Source organism: Xiphophorus couchianus, chromosome 22 (assembly GCF_001444195.1).
Source record: "Xiphophorus couchianus chromosome 22, X_couchianus-1.0, whole genome shotgun sequence".
NCBI classification, from domain to species: domain Eukaryota; kingdom Metazoa; phylum Chordata; class Actinopteri; order Cyprinodontiformes; family Poeciliidae; genus Xiphophorus; species Xiphophorus couchianus.
Window position 1 is genome coordinate 14,478,336 of NC_040249.1, and position 17,777 is coordinate 14,496,112.

Below are 17,777 nucleotides of genomic sequence, written 5' to 3' on the forward strand. Positions count from 1 at the left end.
TTATTTGAATCTAATCTACAATAATTAATGTTTAATTTAAGGATGTCTGTATGTTCAGTAATATATATATATATATATATATATATATATATATATATATATAGTAATGTTCCCACATGTTATGTTGTATTCATGAGCTGTATTCATGAGAGTGTTGTGCTCCTTGTTAGTTATCAAATATTTGTTTAAAAATGTTTGATCAAATTTATTAGTTGAATCAATTTACTTTCAGTGTGACTTTGACTCAAGTTCCTGTTTTAACTGGTGCCAGGGCCAGATGTGTGTAGAGATAAAACACCTGACCTAACTGCACTGATATAAATTATTACTTTCCTAGTGAATGCCTGTAGACTGGTGGAGGTACAAATTGATTAAAAGAAGGGAAACAGAAGTCCGCACATCTGTTATGGATGGCCAGTAGACACATTGTACCAATTGTATAGCAGAGTTATTTCATTTATTCAGACATTATTTTACTAAATTATATTCACATTTCTCCTTGCAAGAGTTGCAACACTTCTTGAAGGAGTACAAGAAGACATTTAGACAGAAGGCTTTTAAATATAAGGTATAACAAGTAAAGTAGCTCTCTGAACAGCCAGAATCCTTTGATGTGATCATAAAATTCTCACTGTTAAATGTATAAAACTTATGTTTTTGGCACAAGTCTTCTTTACTTTATAGGTAAATGCATGAGTGGAACTTAACATCGCGGCTTAACTCAAATTACAAGGTAGGCATACCTCAAACCCTAATTGGACATAAAAATCATATGCAAATCCATTTAAAGCAGGCAGTGAGTAGTACAGTATATGTGTAAGCGAATCCAGGAATGGGTGTATTTAACTGTCAGCCCACAAGCATTAATGACTCAAAAAGGTTTCATGTTTTTACACTTTTCTGTGTCAAAGCCCAAGCTTTGGGCTGATGGCAATTTTGTATTTAGCATCTGAATAGTGTGAAAGTGGGATTTTAAATTGTAGCTCCATCACCAATTTGACCAGGACAGATATTAAAAAGAAATCCCATACAGAGTATAATGGACAAAAAAATGAAAGGGAATCTAGGAGGGGCTTTGATAACAGGGTCAGACATGTAATGATGGATGATTGGGAAAGTGGGCAATTTTCACTCAACCTGCAGCAACTTTCGGGTTTTTTTCTTCAAATAGGAGGTTTTGAAATAACATTCAAACTACAGACCTGTTTACTTCAAAAGTAAACAGGTCTGTTTACTGATATTACACTGATGCCCTCTCTAATACTTGATGCACATACAGTACATAAAGAAACTTTATCTTCCTCAGTAAGATGTATATACTGCAGAGTAGGACTATAGGCCAGGCAGTTCTACTCATGTTTCATCTGCTCATCTTTTCAAAGCAGATTGAAATTTATATCTTGCACTTTTAATATATGTGGCTAATCTCTTTCATGTTCTTTCTGTGTATATTCAGAAACAAAGGTGCAAAGCAGCACCACAGCTTCAGAATCATGTTTTCTTCATGACTTTTTTCATGTGGAATTAAACATATTTATGGAGTTCCTCATTTTTCATTTATCTTTAAAACATTACAACCCAAAGACTGTGACATTGGGACACTGATCATCAGTATTTTTCTTACTCAAAATACGGATAATTAGCATACAACTTTTTGAACATTCACAAGTACAGCGCAGAGAAATTAAAACATTATGTGGGAGTACAATATTTTTGTCACTACTTTAGAAACTACTTTATGGAGCTGTACCATTGTGCTCTTTAGCTTTGTGACTGTTGTACCTACAACTTTTAGATTGCAAGAGAATAGTTGAACCAACACACAGAACATAACAGGTTATTAGGAAAAACTTATTTTAGCAAAACTTTGAGTAAGAATAAATGCTTAATCTTCAATGTAAAATAATGTAGACTGGATATTAGATTTTGATCAAGAAATGCTAAAATACACCCTAGATTCCTTAAAAAAATCTAGGTTGCTCTGTTCAAATAAAAACACTTCACTGAAAACTGGTTAAATAAACTTTAATAGACAAAGAATGTTTTAAATTGTTTTATTTTTTGAAATACAGGTACCATCGAATAATAGCACAGCTTCCCCAAAATTGTTATGCAACTGTCTGTAAAGATGACCAGGTCTTTTCAAAACTGGAAACTCTTCTGAACTGAGTTATGAAAGCTTGGACAAATAAAGGTGCATGTGCCCATCATAGTAGTTTGCATTCATGAGGCACAAACATTTAAAAAAAATATTATGATTTGGTCTTAATTTGAGATATGTACATAGAGAAATAAATCTGGGTATGGCTAAAAGGTGCCATTAAAAGCTATTTCACAAGGCTGCAGCTGATTAACTTCAAAGTAAAACCTAAAATGACACAAAGCCTTTCTTAAAAGAAAAACACATAATCTGTAACCGGTTACAGATGATGAATTTCTCAGTTTCTCTTTTTCCCTAGTTCCACCGAAAAATCCATGTTGAAGCTGCAGAAACAGCAACAAAAAAACAAAACAAAAAAAAACTCTGAAAACACAACAGATGCAACTGATTCTTTACATTTCACACATCAAGCGGGTCCGCAGGCGCAGGTACGCTTCATTACAGAACAGCAGATGGAAGAAAATACAGCATATCCACTTGAACTTTATGCAACTTAAAGCAAGCCTTTCACACTGTCACAAATGTTAACTCTTAATAAAAATCACCGTTTTTATAACAACCAGCTATTAAGTATAACTACTGGTAGGTTTCAAATATGTACCAAAGAAGGTGTAGATGTAGTTATAAATAAATAATTCAAGGGGACTAGAAAGAGTACTTTAAGGATGCAAAAATAAAAATAAAAAATAAAATCTACTGTGCGACATAAAAAGCCTAAACATTGAGTTTTGGAACAGTAAATGTTTCATGTCAGTGTTTCTCCTAAAGAACTACTAATTTGAGTCAGACTGTCGAAATGTGAATCCTGTGAGTAGGATTGAGTTGGAAGACACTCCCAGAATCCCCGAGCCGTCAATAAAATTGAGTGAGGAGGACACTACAATCAGTCTGAGCTGTCTCATTAAAGGGGATGAACGAGTCAACTCAACCAAGCCTGGTATCCAGAAAAAAAAAATCCAGAATAATACATTTAATTAGTTCACTCATTTATTTGTCAAAGAAAACATGCTTTTTAGTCCCCTTTAAATTATGACTGCAAGTGAAAAGGTTTTTTTTTTTTTTTTTTTTTTCAGTGCACATATTCATCATCGCTCAAGTCTGAGTCATCGGCCTCCACCTCTCCTTCGATCACAGATTTCTTTCCTCTGCAGCATGACACTACCAGGCCAATAAGGAAAGCCTGAAATAATGAGAAAAACAAACATTATTTTACATCCAGAAGTTAAATCATGCACCTTTCTGCCACAGTTCCCTGAATTATTATTATTTTTTTTTTACCAGAAATGCTTTTGAAATATATGTTTAATCCTTCTGATGTGTTGCGGTAACTAAGCTGCATTTCTGAATGCTCTCTCACAACATTATGACTCCAGGACGTCACATGATGAGATGTTCTGTTCCAGAAAGCCTCATTCCAACTCCCTCCTCCTTCATCTAAAAATGAAGAGATTTTTCAACGTTTTGTAACTTACCCCAATAAAAGCCCAGTTCCCAAAGTAGTAGATGGTGCTAAAGAACCAGAACTTGTGTAGGAAGAGATAGGTTCTCGTCACAGTGCACTCATCTGAAAAGGAGAGGTAAGAACTTTTGTTAGCAGCAGAAGAAAAAGACAACACTCAAGGAATATTTTACAGTTTTAAAATGCTTCTTTTGCCTGAAATGTACTTTGTTATAAGATATAAGTTAGAAGTGTTCTCCAATGCACAAATCAGGACAATACTGTAATTTAATCACTTTTTGCTTGATTAAAACTACCACTCTAAAAGAACCTGTATCTTTCTGTCTATTTCTAATAGTTCTTAGAAAAAATTACCAAAATAAGTATGATTGGTATATTCCTGTATCTAATGGTTCTTAGATACAGGTCCGCCCCCTACATTTTTCCCGCCTGCTAACACAGATAGCTTCTATGTGCTGTTACCGAGAGGAAAAAAAAAACACATCAGGAATCAAATAAAATGTGACACATCCATCGCTACATGGTGTATGATAAGTCTGAGTTATAAAGGTGTCTGAACTCACTTAAGAGCTAAAAACAGGCAGCCATTACAAAATGGAGCAGTGCCTCAGGCAATTTTGTTATTCTAACCATAAAAGACAACCAGCAGATGGAGGAGAGGATAGTTGTGTCACTGTCGATGTGAATCTGGCAGAACCAATGAATAAAACTAGAATGATGTAACACTTAATGGTGCCTCGCCTCAAACATATTGAGTTTCACTTGCGGAAAAGCCAAAAGGTAAAAAGCATGAAGCAGACATCAACAAATCATAAAGACCGTGCACCAGTGTTTACAGGGTGTACATAGAGACAGCCGCAGGACACGTAGATGCTAATGTGTTTCAAATACTTGCAGCCAAAGAGCCGCACAGCTGCAGGTTCAGAAAAATATCTTTAATCTTACACGGTCCTTTTTGAGATTCAGTGAAAACGATGAATGATAATGAACCCATTCTCAATAATGAAAATAACTAAGAGGGTCATCCACATGACCTCAGTCACAAGACTGGAGGGAAATATTGCAATAAATGCACAAACACACATGAGAAACTGTGTCAAGTCCTGCTTTCAACATTCCTGAATGTGCAAGTTATGGCTTCGGTTTTAACCCATGAACAACTACACCTGCAGCTCAGAAAATTAATAAAGACCAATAAATCAAATAAATAATACACTATCAGTTGTAAGTCTAACAGTGCCTGAAAATTTTAAAGCTAACTTAAAGTGTACAAAACTACCAACCACAGACGATCCAAATACCAGGAAAATGTAGAAGACATAAAATCCTACATATTTAGGGGGAAGTGCCCTCTCTCGACTTTCTACATCCCTACTGTTAACTAAAAACTCTGTACTTTTGCCATAGGTATGTTTATAGTTATTTTTTAAATGATTTATATCAAAAAGCATTTCTTTCTTTCCTTTTTTTCTAAATTTGTGCAAGTGGTTGTTATCTATGAGTAGATTTACAAGAAGAAGAGCAGAGAAAAAAGTGAAGAACATGCAGTGAATGAGTGGTTTTACAGGACATTTATTGCATGTCCTTAAATTCTATATTCTGAAAAATATGATTGGGTCATATATGTATAGTTGTGTTGAAACCAAGAAGGCAAACATACTGTAGGAGTTTGAACAATGTTTTTATGTGATACAAAAAGAAAAAAAAAAGTGTTAAAAGATCTCCAGACTAGACGGATACAAAGAGTTGATTATGAATAATTATTTCATCTTAAAATAGCAGCGGATATTTAACAATGTAAAACCTTTTTTTTTTTTTTTTTTTTTTTTACATTAACAATTTAAATCATTCCCTTCTCACTGGTAATCTTTATTTTTAATTCAGAAACTAGCACAGATTGACTTCTGGCCACTGGTCTGGGGAGTCTACTTGTATCCATTTAAAGGCAGGATGAGTTTCACTTGTTTTCATTCTGTCAACAGAACAATGTGATGTCCAAAAACATGTCTGTTTAAAAATCTGTGAAGTGCACAGCTGATTGCTGATAAGAAAAAAACCCAGAAAGAGTGCCAAGTATCGGTCGATTTACCAGGCCACTGATAAAATCGGCCTACCTCTACTTGAAGCATGAATGATTAACCACTTACTCAGCTGCAGCTCATTTACTGAACCAATAAACATTTCTTCTGTATTAGGCTTTTTAATTCCCTATGAGCCCTGGCAGACAAAAGCAAAACTAATATCTTTAGCATTTCTCAAAAGTGATCATGAAAACAAAAATAAATCAGAATCAAAAATAAATTACAGTAATGCTGCTATTCTATGTTATAAATAATTTCTCATTCTGCTGAACAAACCTGGATTTCCTCATGATGACAGTTTTTGAGTCTCCTTAAACTGATACATGTATTGGTCAAATTGATTCAGATAAGAAAGGACAGCCAGCGTTCCAAAGCTGAGTCACTAAGTGAATGTCTATTAGAAGGGGTGATGTCTGAAAAGGTCCAGTGTTTATACTCTGCAGTTTGATTCTTAATATAGAGAAATGATGAAAAATAAAAAATCCCCACCAAGATCTAATTTCGTAATGAGTAGCCATATACAGACACTAGAAAGAACGTTATGTAAATATATTCCTTATTAAAACTTATGTCAACAGGATAAAGGAACAGAAAGTCCAAAAAAGATGAAGTTGCCTAAAATGCTGTCTGGCTTTATTAGAGAGCCATCTGGAGCATTAACACTGACCCTGCTGTGCTGCTCCTGTCACGCTGTTTCTAACAGAACTCTTCACACTGACTTGAACTCCATAAACAGTGCAGACACACTTATATGAAGCTACAGGACATCAAAATCCAAAGCCACAACTGGTCATGGCCGAGGTTGAATACTGATGCATTAAAACCCAATGCAATCAAAGCTTATCAAGACAGAAAGCTGGAATTCAAGCAAAGTATTCACCTCTGCCCTGTTCCACTTATGACAGAGGTGGAAGAAAGGCATTTAAATCCCAGGACCAAGAGATGAGAAGAAGAAGATGATGATGAGGAGGAAGCAGCAGAGTCTTTCCTGATTCCCATGATTCCACTCTTTCTCACAGCCACCTGCAGCTCTACAGCTGCTTCACAGAACCACTGAGGTCTGAGTGGGACCTACAGATGGTTCACAAAAGTGGTCTGCCTAAATATATTATCATGTACAACACCGACCGGCTTCACCTTGAAATCATTACTGGTGTTTCATAAGACCGTGGGGCCGGTGTGTGGGTGCAGGTAATTTCACCTTGACTTGTGATCCTCAGGTGAGTGCTGCCCTGTGTACCATCATGATGAATAATGTATGTCTTTCATCTCCACAGTCAAACGCATGCAGAAAGCCCAGTGCACACATGCAAGCACTCGGTGTTCTTTTGAAGGTTCTCTTATAAGCAAGTACTCTGGAAGCATCACTGTGCACTTATGCTTTTTTTTCTCCCCCTCTCAATCTGAAATGCAATGGAGCATTTTTGTTCAAGTGTCCTCTGAGGACGCTGATGTTCCTTCAGTAAAATAATTTTTAAGACACGGCGCTTCTCAAAGAAACACAGGCCATGAAAATTTGCAGAAAGCCTCTTTCACGGTAGAAAAATTATTTGCGGCATCTACAAGAACTCTTGACGCAGACACACAAAATGTCTAAGACTAAAACGATCCATCATTACTTGACCTCATCAAGTAATCTGGACATAACACAAGTCGAAGGAGAAGAAAAACACAAGTATCTAATATGTAGGTCCTGTTTTTCATTCCTGTGGGTTATACTACATCAGGTAACGCGTTGTCATGGTGCAGGCTTTAAGGAATCTGATGTCTTATGTACAGGTTTAGAGTGAGGGGGAAGCAGTAAAAAAACGCTTTGGTACATTTCTCGGTTTTTGGGTCATGGCTTCACACTGCAAAACAGCAAAAAGCCAAACATACCAAGCGCTTGGTTTCATTAAAAAAATATATATATTTAAACAAAAAGTAACCATCAGATAAACAAGAAAATAAAAAAAATATACATATCAAAATGTTTATTCTGTTTAAGGACAAGTGATAACAATATTTGATTGTGATGACACTACTGGAAATTGCAATGACATCGATGAGAATTCTACCTTTTTTTCTTGATCAACATTTTCTCTGTATTTCAGCCACAAAATATCAACCTCAAGGCGTGGTCAATGAGTAAAGTTAAAACCCATCCAACTGGCCAAATAAATGATCAACAATTATCCACATTATGAAACTGGGCAGTTTAAAGTGCTTAAAATATAAAGGAAACATTCATTATTTTACTTTATTTTAGGTTTAATATTGATAAGAGTTTGAATTCTAAGCATTAAAACATGATAATACCAGCTAAGAAGGGCCTCAAAAGGTAATGGCGGTCTGTTGGCAACAAGATGGAGTTTTTTCTTTCAGGAAGATAGTTTTAGAGTGACACATTCCATTGTAATGCAAATTGATAATGATCCCCCTGCAGCAAAGAAAATTACTATTAATTTGTGTTGGTGCTGTGAAAGGCTGCTGTTGAAAATTGCTTGGGCACCTGAGATCTCAGAGGCAACATAAATTGTGACCATCGTTTTCCTGAAGCTCTTTAAAAACAATGCTATGGAAACTGGCAAGTTGCTAGGAAACAGACAGGAGTCTAGTGTTAAAAAAAAAAAACATTTCTGTGTATTAAAAATTTTTCTCGCTGAGTCAATATGTCTTGTTGGGTGAAAGGCGCCCATATGATTGCGGCTATAATACAACTTACATTGACAACCAAAAAATCTCACATACTGTGAAACTACCTGACAAAAAGACAATGATTAGAGGGAAAATGGGTCAAAGTCCATGAGATTTTGATTGGAAAATTGATCTGCAGGGTCAAAAGCAAAACTTGTGGCTAGACTGGTAAATATAAAGTGTGAAAAAGACTCATCTCCTGCAAAGAGCTATTCTGCAGAGTAATAATTTGAGAAAACAACCTTCTTTGATCCATAGCCTTCTGTGAGTTTCATTCAGGTCGTTGTAATGAAGTAAAACCACTTGAAAATTTTTGTACTGCAAGAATTTAAGTGTGTATAAGTTGCCTGATCAATACCAGGGTTAATAGAATAAAAACATATTAAAATAAATGTGCCATCACTGCTGTGGAGAACCTGTAATTTCTGACCATTTATTTCCACTAAGCTGAGTAAATGAGTAATGATATGGTTGTGACCTTAGGGGAGATAATGGATATTTTTGCACAGAGCACCTGCTTGCCAAGATGTTTGTGTCATTAATACATTGTGTCCAGCTGGTCACTCAGTCACAAGCTTGACTTCTACCCTCTTTTGCCTCAGTGTAAAACCAGCAATTATTACAAAAGAATGCCCCTCAAGTGCATATGTGTGAACTGAGGGAACTTTTTACCAAAGAATGCCCTTCTTTTTTTCCCACCTCATTTGAGATAGGCTTACGAGAAGTAAAAGGTGTTCAGTTCTCCGATAGATGACCAGAGACAGGCAGGCTGAAATCAGACCAAGACAAAAGAATATGGCACATGAGTTGAAAAGTCATGACTGGGGGGCAAAAATGATCTGAAAGCAGGTTTTTCAAAGGTTTTATGGCGTGATGAATATGTGGTTTGATCAGTACCAGCCATAAAGCTCCACTTGACTCAGATGATAGTGAGGTGAAAGAAAGGTACTTGTACAGGCTGGTATTTTACTAAAACATGAGCTAGTTGGACATTTTCAGATTAAAGAAGGATGCAAAATCAACTCTCAAGCTTACCATCGGTCTTTAGAAGTAACCTTCAAGCAGTAGTACAGAAAAAGGTCTGTATCTTTCAAGATGACCATGGTTTTTATGCAGTGCAATGCTTCACCACTTGCATTGAAGTACTGCACTTTAAGGCTTGCAGTAAATGTCTTAAATGTTAAATAATAATGACATGGCTCCCCTTCTTCATCTGATCTAAAGTCTACTGAGAACCTGTGGAGGATTCTTAAACACAATTTTTACGGAAAAAGAGAACAGTCCAGCTCTGTGAACAGCATCTGCTAGGCTGTGGTTGCTGCCACCAAAAAAGTTGATTGTCAAAAGGTCAAGAAGACGTCAAGCTTCAAGAATGGAAGGGTCATGATGAAAAAAATCATTAGAAGTAATGAAGAAAAAGGAGTAGCTAAACTGGTCAGGGTTTTTTTTTTATGTCAGAAGTGTGTTTTGCAAACTTTTAAATATTTTTGTTATTCTATCTTTAGTACATAAGAATAAAGACATGGAATGGGAAAGTCTGCATTTATAATTAAGCTACAAAATAATTATGCACAGTAAAAGCTGTACACAAATATTTTCCTTGGAAAGCTAAAAACCCACTTCTACTTTCTGAAATATTCATGTCTGAAATTTAATGTTTTTACTAGCACAGTAATTGTTCAATAATTAAATGTATCCTCTAAAATACAATTTGCCTAATAAAGTAATACACATTTGGTCCCAAAGTATAACAAACAAGTGTTTCTGTGAATATCATTTCACTCAGCAAGTGACCAGACAAAAGTTTGTTTTCAATTAAAGTAAATGGCAAGAGGTACATTCCTATTTTAACAGCTGCTCTTTTATAAAATAATAATAAAAAAGCAGTATAAAAACCCATGAATTTCCAATGCAGTGTTTTACAAACACCATAAAAAAAAAAACGTTCAACATATTAACCACTTTATGTCTAAGGGGGTTGTGAGAACACATAATAGAAGGTGGATAGAACGAGTAGAAGTAAACATCTTGGATCAATGTCAAAAATCAACTTTAAACAGATTAATAAGTAGATTTCAAAGAATTTAAATCTAATCCGACATACTTTTACAACTTAATTGAAGGAGACAATCAGACAGATGGAGTGTTTCAGCTGAGAAGATCAACCCTATACGTTTCAGCTTAGGTTTGACTGAATCATCATCAGTCCCTGTATCTAAGTGAGGGTTGGAACGTGTGCCCCTTCCACTGGCTCTACTTCTTGCTCTACTCTACCTGGCCTCACTCCACTCTGAAGTAATCATGTTTCCACTGACTTGGCTAGGTCTGTAGCAGGGCAACACCTCCTGGTGGTAGGTGGTATTGAGCCCCGCCTCCAGGCGTCCTACGCCATGTACTGGGCAACTGACCGTGAGTTGCAATTTTTTGGGGACAAAAGAAGAAGAGATAGCAGAGCTATTTTTTTTTCATAGTCTGATTGTGAAATCTGGAACTTTGCGTTTTGCCTCTGCTCTATCTCTACCACAAAAAGACTGGAAAAGTGCCTGCATTACTGAAGGTGAAGCTGCAATCCATCTCTCTGCATGTTCTGCTTCATCCTGCCATCACTCTTGAACAAGACCCCACGTTTCTTAAACTTGTTCACTTGAGGCAGAGACAAACCCCTAACCACTAGGGGACAATTCACCTTTTTCCAGTCCAGAACCATGGGCTCATGCATAAAAGAATTTACTCTCATTTGGGCCACCTCGCACTAAGCAACAGACCTATCCAGAACTGGAGGTCATGGCCTGAAGAAGCCATCAGAGCTACATCATCTGTAATGATTGAAACAAACTTGTTGAAATAACTTGGAATTAGTTTCCTTTATTAAAAATATATCGTTTTCTGACCCACTAATCTTACATCTAGCTTTAGAAGATTGAGCTATAGTTCTCCACTGCTTCATTGTGTTTGACTGTAAATATATGCTCATTATATATGAAGAATTATAGAGGCACAGTATAATGAAGGTGTTGAGAGTCTGAGAAATCAGTTATTTGACCAAAAAATGTGTAGGTTTTTTTGTTTGTTTGTTTTTGGGCTATCTTTGAAACAGCTTCAGTTTTCAGAACCACGGTACCAGCTTCCATGAGTAGGAGGATGTGTCAAGCTGAAAGATGCATGCGACTGAGAAGGAATACATTCACTAATCAGCAGATTCTGTGGATATGTTACAGGTGAAAGTTTTTAAATGATTGGAAAACAAAAAATTAGACCTGAACTTTTTTTTTATCTAACTCCTTTACAAAGAGGGAGGGAGTGTTTACTCTTACTGAACTATGTTTTTCTTTTGTAACTGACATGTTTGCCGAGAAGTTTAGAAGAAATAATGGCTGAATGTTTGACAGGCAAATAGCTAGATGCATGCAGTGTTCAGGTATTAAGAGAACACATTGCATATGTTTTTATTAAGAGCACATTTTTTGACATAAATCAGGGTTTTTATTCTTACTATAAAGCCTTTTTTATCTCTAGTAGAATACTTTGCTCCATTTCATGTGTAACAATAACAGAGTGAAGACAGAAGTGTAAGACACTCCCAGTAAAATGAAAAAATGGAGAAGAAGACAATTTAGTGTTAATGCAGACAAGAGGGTAATGGTTTCTCTGGCTTCAGGAAGTTGGAACGCCATGTCAGGAAGAAGTCACTCTCAGTTGATCAGCTCTCACTCTGTAATTGATTCAGTCTTGTTCAAAAAGAACTGTGCCTTCTTTGTAAAGCTGACGAGAGCAGGAAGGTGGCAACAGGGGCGAGGATTAAAAGCTACCGTCAAGACAGTTTCCAACAGATTTAAGGATCTGCACAGAAAAGTCGCAAAGAACTTCACATTTTCACAGTTGTTATCTGGGTTGAATAAATTAGAGCATATTTTGTTCCAATGGTATTTTATCTACTGACATGGTATAGAGATTTTTATAATGTATATTTTTTTATATATTTTTTTTCCTCTTCTTGCATGGCTTTTCTCTTCCATGCAGATAGCTTGAAACTCTGCCTTTGGTTATAACTCCAGTACTTTGGTTTCTCACTGAATTAATATAATCTTAAACGCAGATAATCATACTCAGGCAGCAAATAATCCACTCCTTTTAAAACAAAATACATCAGTCAACGTTTCTGCTTGTTTTGTATTTTGTTGTAAATTGGTATTTAACTGGATATAATATACCATTACAATAAACCAACTTTAATTGTATTTTGTAGAGCTAAAGCAAAAGTTTGAGAGAATACTGTATAGGTTGTGCGAATAATCAATCTTAACTTATCGCAGTCACTGAAGCAGAGTAATTGTAACCATTCATATGATGGATGGTAACTTACTGTATAGTCATGAGATATGGATCATGAGCAAAAGAATAAGATCCTGGATACAAGAGGCTGAGATGAACTTCCTCCTGAGAGTGGCTAGACTTAGGCTTAGAGACAGGGTGGGGAGCTCTGTCGTCCAGATGGAGCTCAGCTGAGTCTTCTCCATATCAAAAGGAATCAGTTGAGGTGGTTCTGGCATCTGATCTGGATGCCCCTGGGCTTCTCCCTCGGGAGGTTTTCCAGACACGTCCCACTAAGAGAAAACTCTGGGGTAGACCCACAATTACTTGGAGGACTTATGTATCTTGCCTGACCTCGGAACGCATGATTTATGCCTACGTTTTTGACATTGGGATCTTGTTCAAGAGTGATGGCAGATGGAGCAGTGTCCTCCATAATGAGCTGGAGGACACTGCTGGAGACAGAAATGTCTAGTGTTCCCTTCCTGGTCCTGTTGCTCCTGTGACCCGATCCCAGATAAGCAGAAGACAGACAGACAGACGGAAGGATATGCACATGCTACGCATGGTGGAACCCTGGACATCGCTGGTGAATGTCAAACAGTGACATGTTATTTAATTAATACGCTTAATATAATTAAAATAAATATTTATTTATGTGCCACATGACAAAATGTGGGATTGAGGAGGTCTTCGAAGTACTCTGCCCACCGGCCCACAACGTCCCGAGTAGAGGTCAGCAGCACACCATCCCCACTATAAACAGTGTTGGTGCTGCACCGCTTCCCCCCCCTGAGACGCCGGATGGTGGACCAGAATCGCCTCGAAGCCGTGCGGAAGTCTTTCTCCATGGCCTCTCCAAACTCCTCCCACACCCGAGTTTTTGCCTCAGCAACCGCACGAGCCGCATGCCGCTTCGCCCGCCGGTACCCATCAGCTGCTTCCGGAGTCCCACAGGCCAAAAAGGCTCGATAGGACTCCTTCTTCAGCCTGACGGCATCCCTCACCGAAGGTGTCCACCAACGGGTTCGAGGGTTGCCGCCGCGACAGGCACCGACAACCTTGCGGCCACAGCTCCGATCGGCCGCCTCGACAATGGAGGCACGGAACACGGTCCACTCAGACTCCATGTCCCCCACCTCCCCCGGGACGTGTTCGAAGTTTTGCCGGAGATGGGAGTTAAAGCTCCGTCTCACAGGGGATTCCGCCAGACGTTCCCAGCAGACCCTCACAACACGTTTGGGCCTGCCAGGTCTGACCGGCTTTCGCCCCCGCCACCGGAGCCAACTCACCACCAGGTAGTGGTCAGTGGACAGCTCCGCACCTCTCTTCACCCGAGTGTCCAAGACATACGGCCGCAGATCCGATGAAACGATGACAAAGTCGATCATCGAACTGCGGCCTAGGGTGTCCTGGTGCCAAGTGCACATATGGACACCCTTATGCTTGAACATGGTGTTCGTTATGGACAATCCATGGCGAGCACAGAAGTCCAGCAGGGGTCCTGGAGAGGAGGGTCCGTCGGATAGTCGAACCTCGGATTCAGGAAGAGCAGTGTGGTTTTCGTCCTGGTCGTGGAACACTGGACCAGCTCTACACCCTCAGCAGGGTCCTGGAGGGTGCATGGGAGTTCGCCCAACCAGTCTACATGTGTTTTGTGGACTTGGAGAAGGCGTTCGACCGTGTCCCTCGGGGAGCCCTGTGGGGGGTTCTCCGGGAGTATGGGGTACCGGGCCCTTTGATACGGGCTGTCAGGTCCCTGTATGACCGGTGTCAGAGTCTGGTCCGCATTGCCGGCAGTAAGTCGGGCTCGTTTCCGGTGAGAGTTGGACTCCGCCAGGGCTGCCCTTTGTCACCGATTCTGTTCATCACTTTCATGGACAGAATTTCTAGGCGCAGCCAAGGTGTTGAGGGGATCCGATTTGGTGGCCTTGGGATCTCATCTCTGCTTTTCGCAGACGATGTGGTCCTTTTGGCTTCATCAGATCGTGATCTGCAGCTCTCGCTGGATCGGTTCGCAGCCGAGTGTGAAGCGGCCGGGATGGGGATCAGTGCCTCCAAATCCGAGGCCATGGTCTTGAGCCGGAAAAGGGTAGAGTGCCTTCTCCGGGTCAGGGGGGGTGTCCTGCCCCAAGTGGAGGAGTTTAAGTATCTCGGGATCTTGTTCACGAATGGGGGAAGAAGGGAGCGGGAGATCGACAGGCGGATTGGCGCAGCGTCTGCTGTCAAGCGGGCGCTGTACCGGTCCGTCGTGGTGAAGAGAGAGCTGAGCCAAAAAGCGAAGCTCTCGATTTACCGGTCGATCTACGTTCCCACCCTCATCTATGGTCATGAGCTTTGGGTCATGACCGAAAGAACGAGATCGCGGATACAAGCGGCCGAAATGGGTTTTCTCCGTAGGGTGGCTGGGCTCTCCCTTAGAGATAGGGTGAGAAGCTCAGTCATCCGGGAGGGACTCAGAGTAGAGCCGCTGCTCCTTCACATCGAGAGGAGCCAGTTGAGGTGGCTTGGGCATCTGGTCAGGATGCCTCCTGGACGCCTCCCTGGTGAGGTGTTCCGGGCACGTCCCACCGGGAGGAGGCCCCGGGGAAGACCCAGGACACGCTGGAGGGACTATGTCTCTCGGCTGGCCTGGGAACGCCTCGGGATTCCCCCGGAAGAGCTGGAAGAAGTGGCTGGGGAGAGGGAAGTCTGGGCCTCCCTTCTGAAGCTGCTACCCCCGCGACCCGATCTCGGATAAGCGGAAGAAGATGGATGGATGGATGGATGGATGACAAAATGTGAAGTGGTTCAAGGGAAACAATACTTTTGCAAGACAACTGGTTGCACCAATCACAATATTCCTTTTGACTCATTCAGTCATTTTATGTGACAATTCTACGAACCCTTACAAAATCAATATTAATTTCACACTCGGTGAAACAATTTGTTATGCAGCATCCTATTAACTGCATGTTTTTTTTAAAACTTAATTTAATTAGTTTTGACTCCTGCCTCTTATGTTACACCCACATTGTACTTAATACACAGATAGCCAGCACATAAACTATATTGTGTTTAATTAGGGTTTAGCAGAAGCTAAATAAAGTGTAATGCTTCCAACAAGGTAATGAGTAAAGGAAGAAACCCATTAACTTTTGGAGGGGATCAGGACCTCTTTCATTAAAACTGCAAAACAGAGCCCTTTTCTAAATGGAAGTTACACCGAGTATTCTTGTTTTGTTTATGTACTGAGAAGCAGAATAATTTGTAATAGATTAGATAATGTTATACAATCAAAGTTGGCCACTATCTGTCCATTAGTCGTATCTCAAACTATTTCAGTCAATACCTTGTCATCAATCTCTGCAGACTCGCCTGCTGCATTTTAGTATGGTTGAAATAAAATCAAGACATCAATAAATTTGCTTTCACATCCTTGCTATATGTAGCCATACCAATTATTTTTTCTGGCTTGGATTCAGATTTTAATGATTCTCTTAATAATATCTTTAAAAGTAATTCAAAACAAAATTCTATGCACAATATGTAATGACATTACAGCTTTATAAAGAAATTCAAGTTATTTAAAACAATTCACTTTTAATTTTAATTTATTCAAAAACAGGACTTTTTAGTATTCACTTTATCTCTCAGTTTTTTCATCCAAGATATGGTCTATCAATATACATCACATACTTCCTTAGAACAACAGTGAACAGTGTATATGTTTGTTTGCGATATCAACTCCTACACCACTTTTAAGATCTGAACTTCCATTCGAGTTTTATTATACACTTGTCGTTTTAACTCATCATATCTCATTAGCAACTCTGATTGCATTCCAGTTCTGTGAATTGTCATTTGGGAAAGCATTGAGGCACTATTTCAGTCATTAACTTTTCACTGCGCTAATAATCTTCTGAGAACAACAAGCAATAACATGTACAGAAAGCCAATTCTTTAAACAGGTGAAAGACAGACTATTTTGTACAGGTGACTTCCTCCTGTCAGAGGTCTGAGTATTTCAAATGGAAAGGAACACCAATCAGTGACAATGATGTCGCCACTGATAAGTGAAGTGCATTACTGATTATATTAGTAATATGAAATGCCAGGCGAAGAAAGATTGGGATCTGATACTTTAGTAAGATTAGACCTTATATGTCATTTTATATTATTGAACATCACTCGGCCGGTGTGAAACGTTTTCCTTAAGGAAGAAAAACTCCAATCCATTCTACAAATTTCCAATATTAAAATCAAAAAATTGACGGCTCCAACACACATATCACTAGGGCCCAAAGAATCTGCTGCTAACATTCTTTGGCAGATTCTACTAGACCCCACAGAGATTCCTTGTCAATTCCCCAACAAGTCTCAGCAGTTGCGTCAGCAGTAGTGGAAGATATACAATGTTAGCCTGGTGGCTCTAAATCTAGAGTAGGCAGATTTAGAGCAGATTTAGGCAACAAATCCATAATAACCTTTCAGCATGCTGTAATTTAAGTGGTCTGAGAGGAAACCAGGCTTTGGCACCTCCTTTTGGCACTGGTTCAGGCTTTGGAAAATTTAGAACCATGCACGACTGGTCACTGGTCATTTATGCCCACAAGGTGCTACCAAATTACCTGCATGAGTTAGTGCCCACTGTTACGACAGAGCACTCACTCACGCAGACTCGTTTCAGAAAGCACAAATTTCACTCTGCAAAGTAAATGCAGAAAGCTGTGGCTTGAATACCCAACAAAGTTTGGCTTGTTATGATAAATATATGAAAGTTGTAAAGCCGATTGTAAACATTTCATGATGAAATAGTGAAAGGACATGCCCGGAGTGATAATCTTATTGTATTTAACAAAGTTTCTTGTAATCGCTGAGTGAGACACTCATACAGATAATTCAGTAACTTAGCACAAATAACTTGGTAAAAAAAGTGCTGCCGTACCCATATTTGTACTGCAGCACTCCCTTCACTACCTATCACAACTTGGCCATTAGTAAGATGAATAAATTACCATAATAAAGCTCACTGGTGTGATGTAAATTTACAAATTTATGTTTTCATGGCTGGTGTATTGTAATTAGCATTTGGCATGGGCACAAGTAC

At 39.0% G+C, this 17,777-nt stretch overlaps 1 protein-coding gene across 1 annotated transcript in view; it reads right to left on the reverse strand.

Annotated features, from left to right (window-relative positions):
- Positions 1–2,008: 2,008 nt before the first annotated feature.
- Positions 2,009–17,777, reverse strand: part of lmbrd1 (LMBR1 domain containing 1) — a 56,401-nt gene continuing 40,632 nt past the window's right edge. The window contains exons 15-16 of the mRNA XM_028007242.1: positions 3,634–3,725; positions 2,009–3,341 (exon numbers count right to left, since the gene is read on the reverse strand). Of these exons, the coding sequence (XP_027863043.1) occupies positions 3,231–3,341; positions 3,634–3,725 (203 nt within the window). The 3' untranslated portion in view covers positions 2,009–3,230. The remainder of the gene's footprint in view (positions 3,342–3,633; positions 3,726–17,777) is intronic.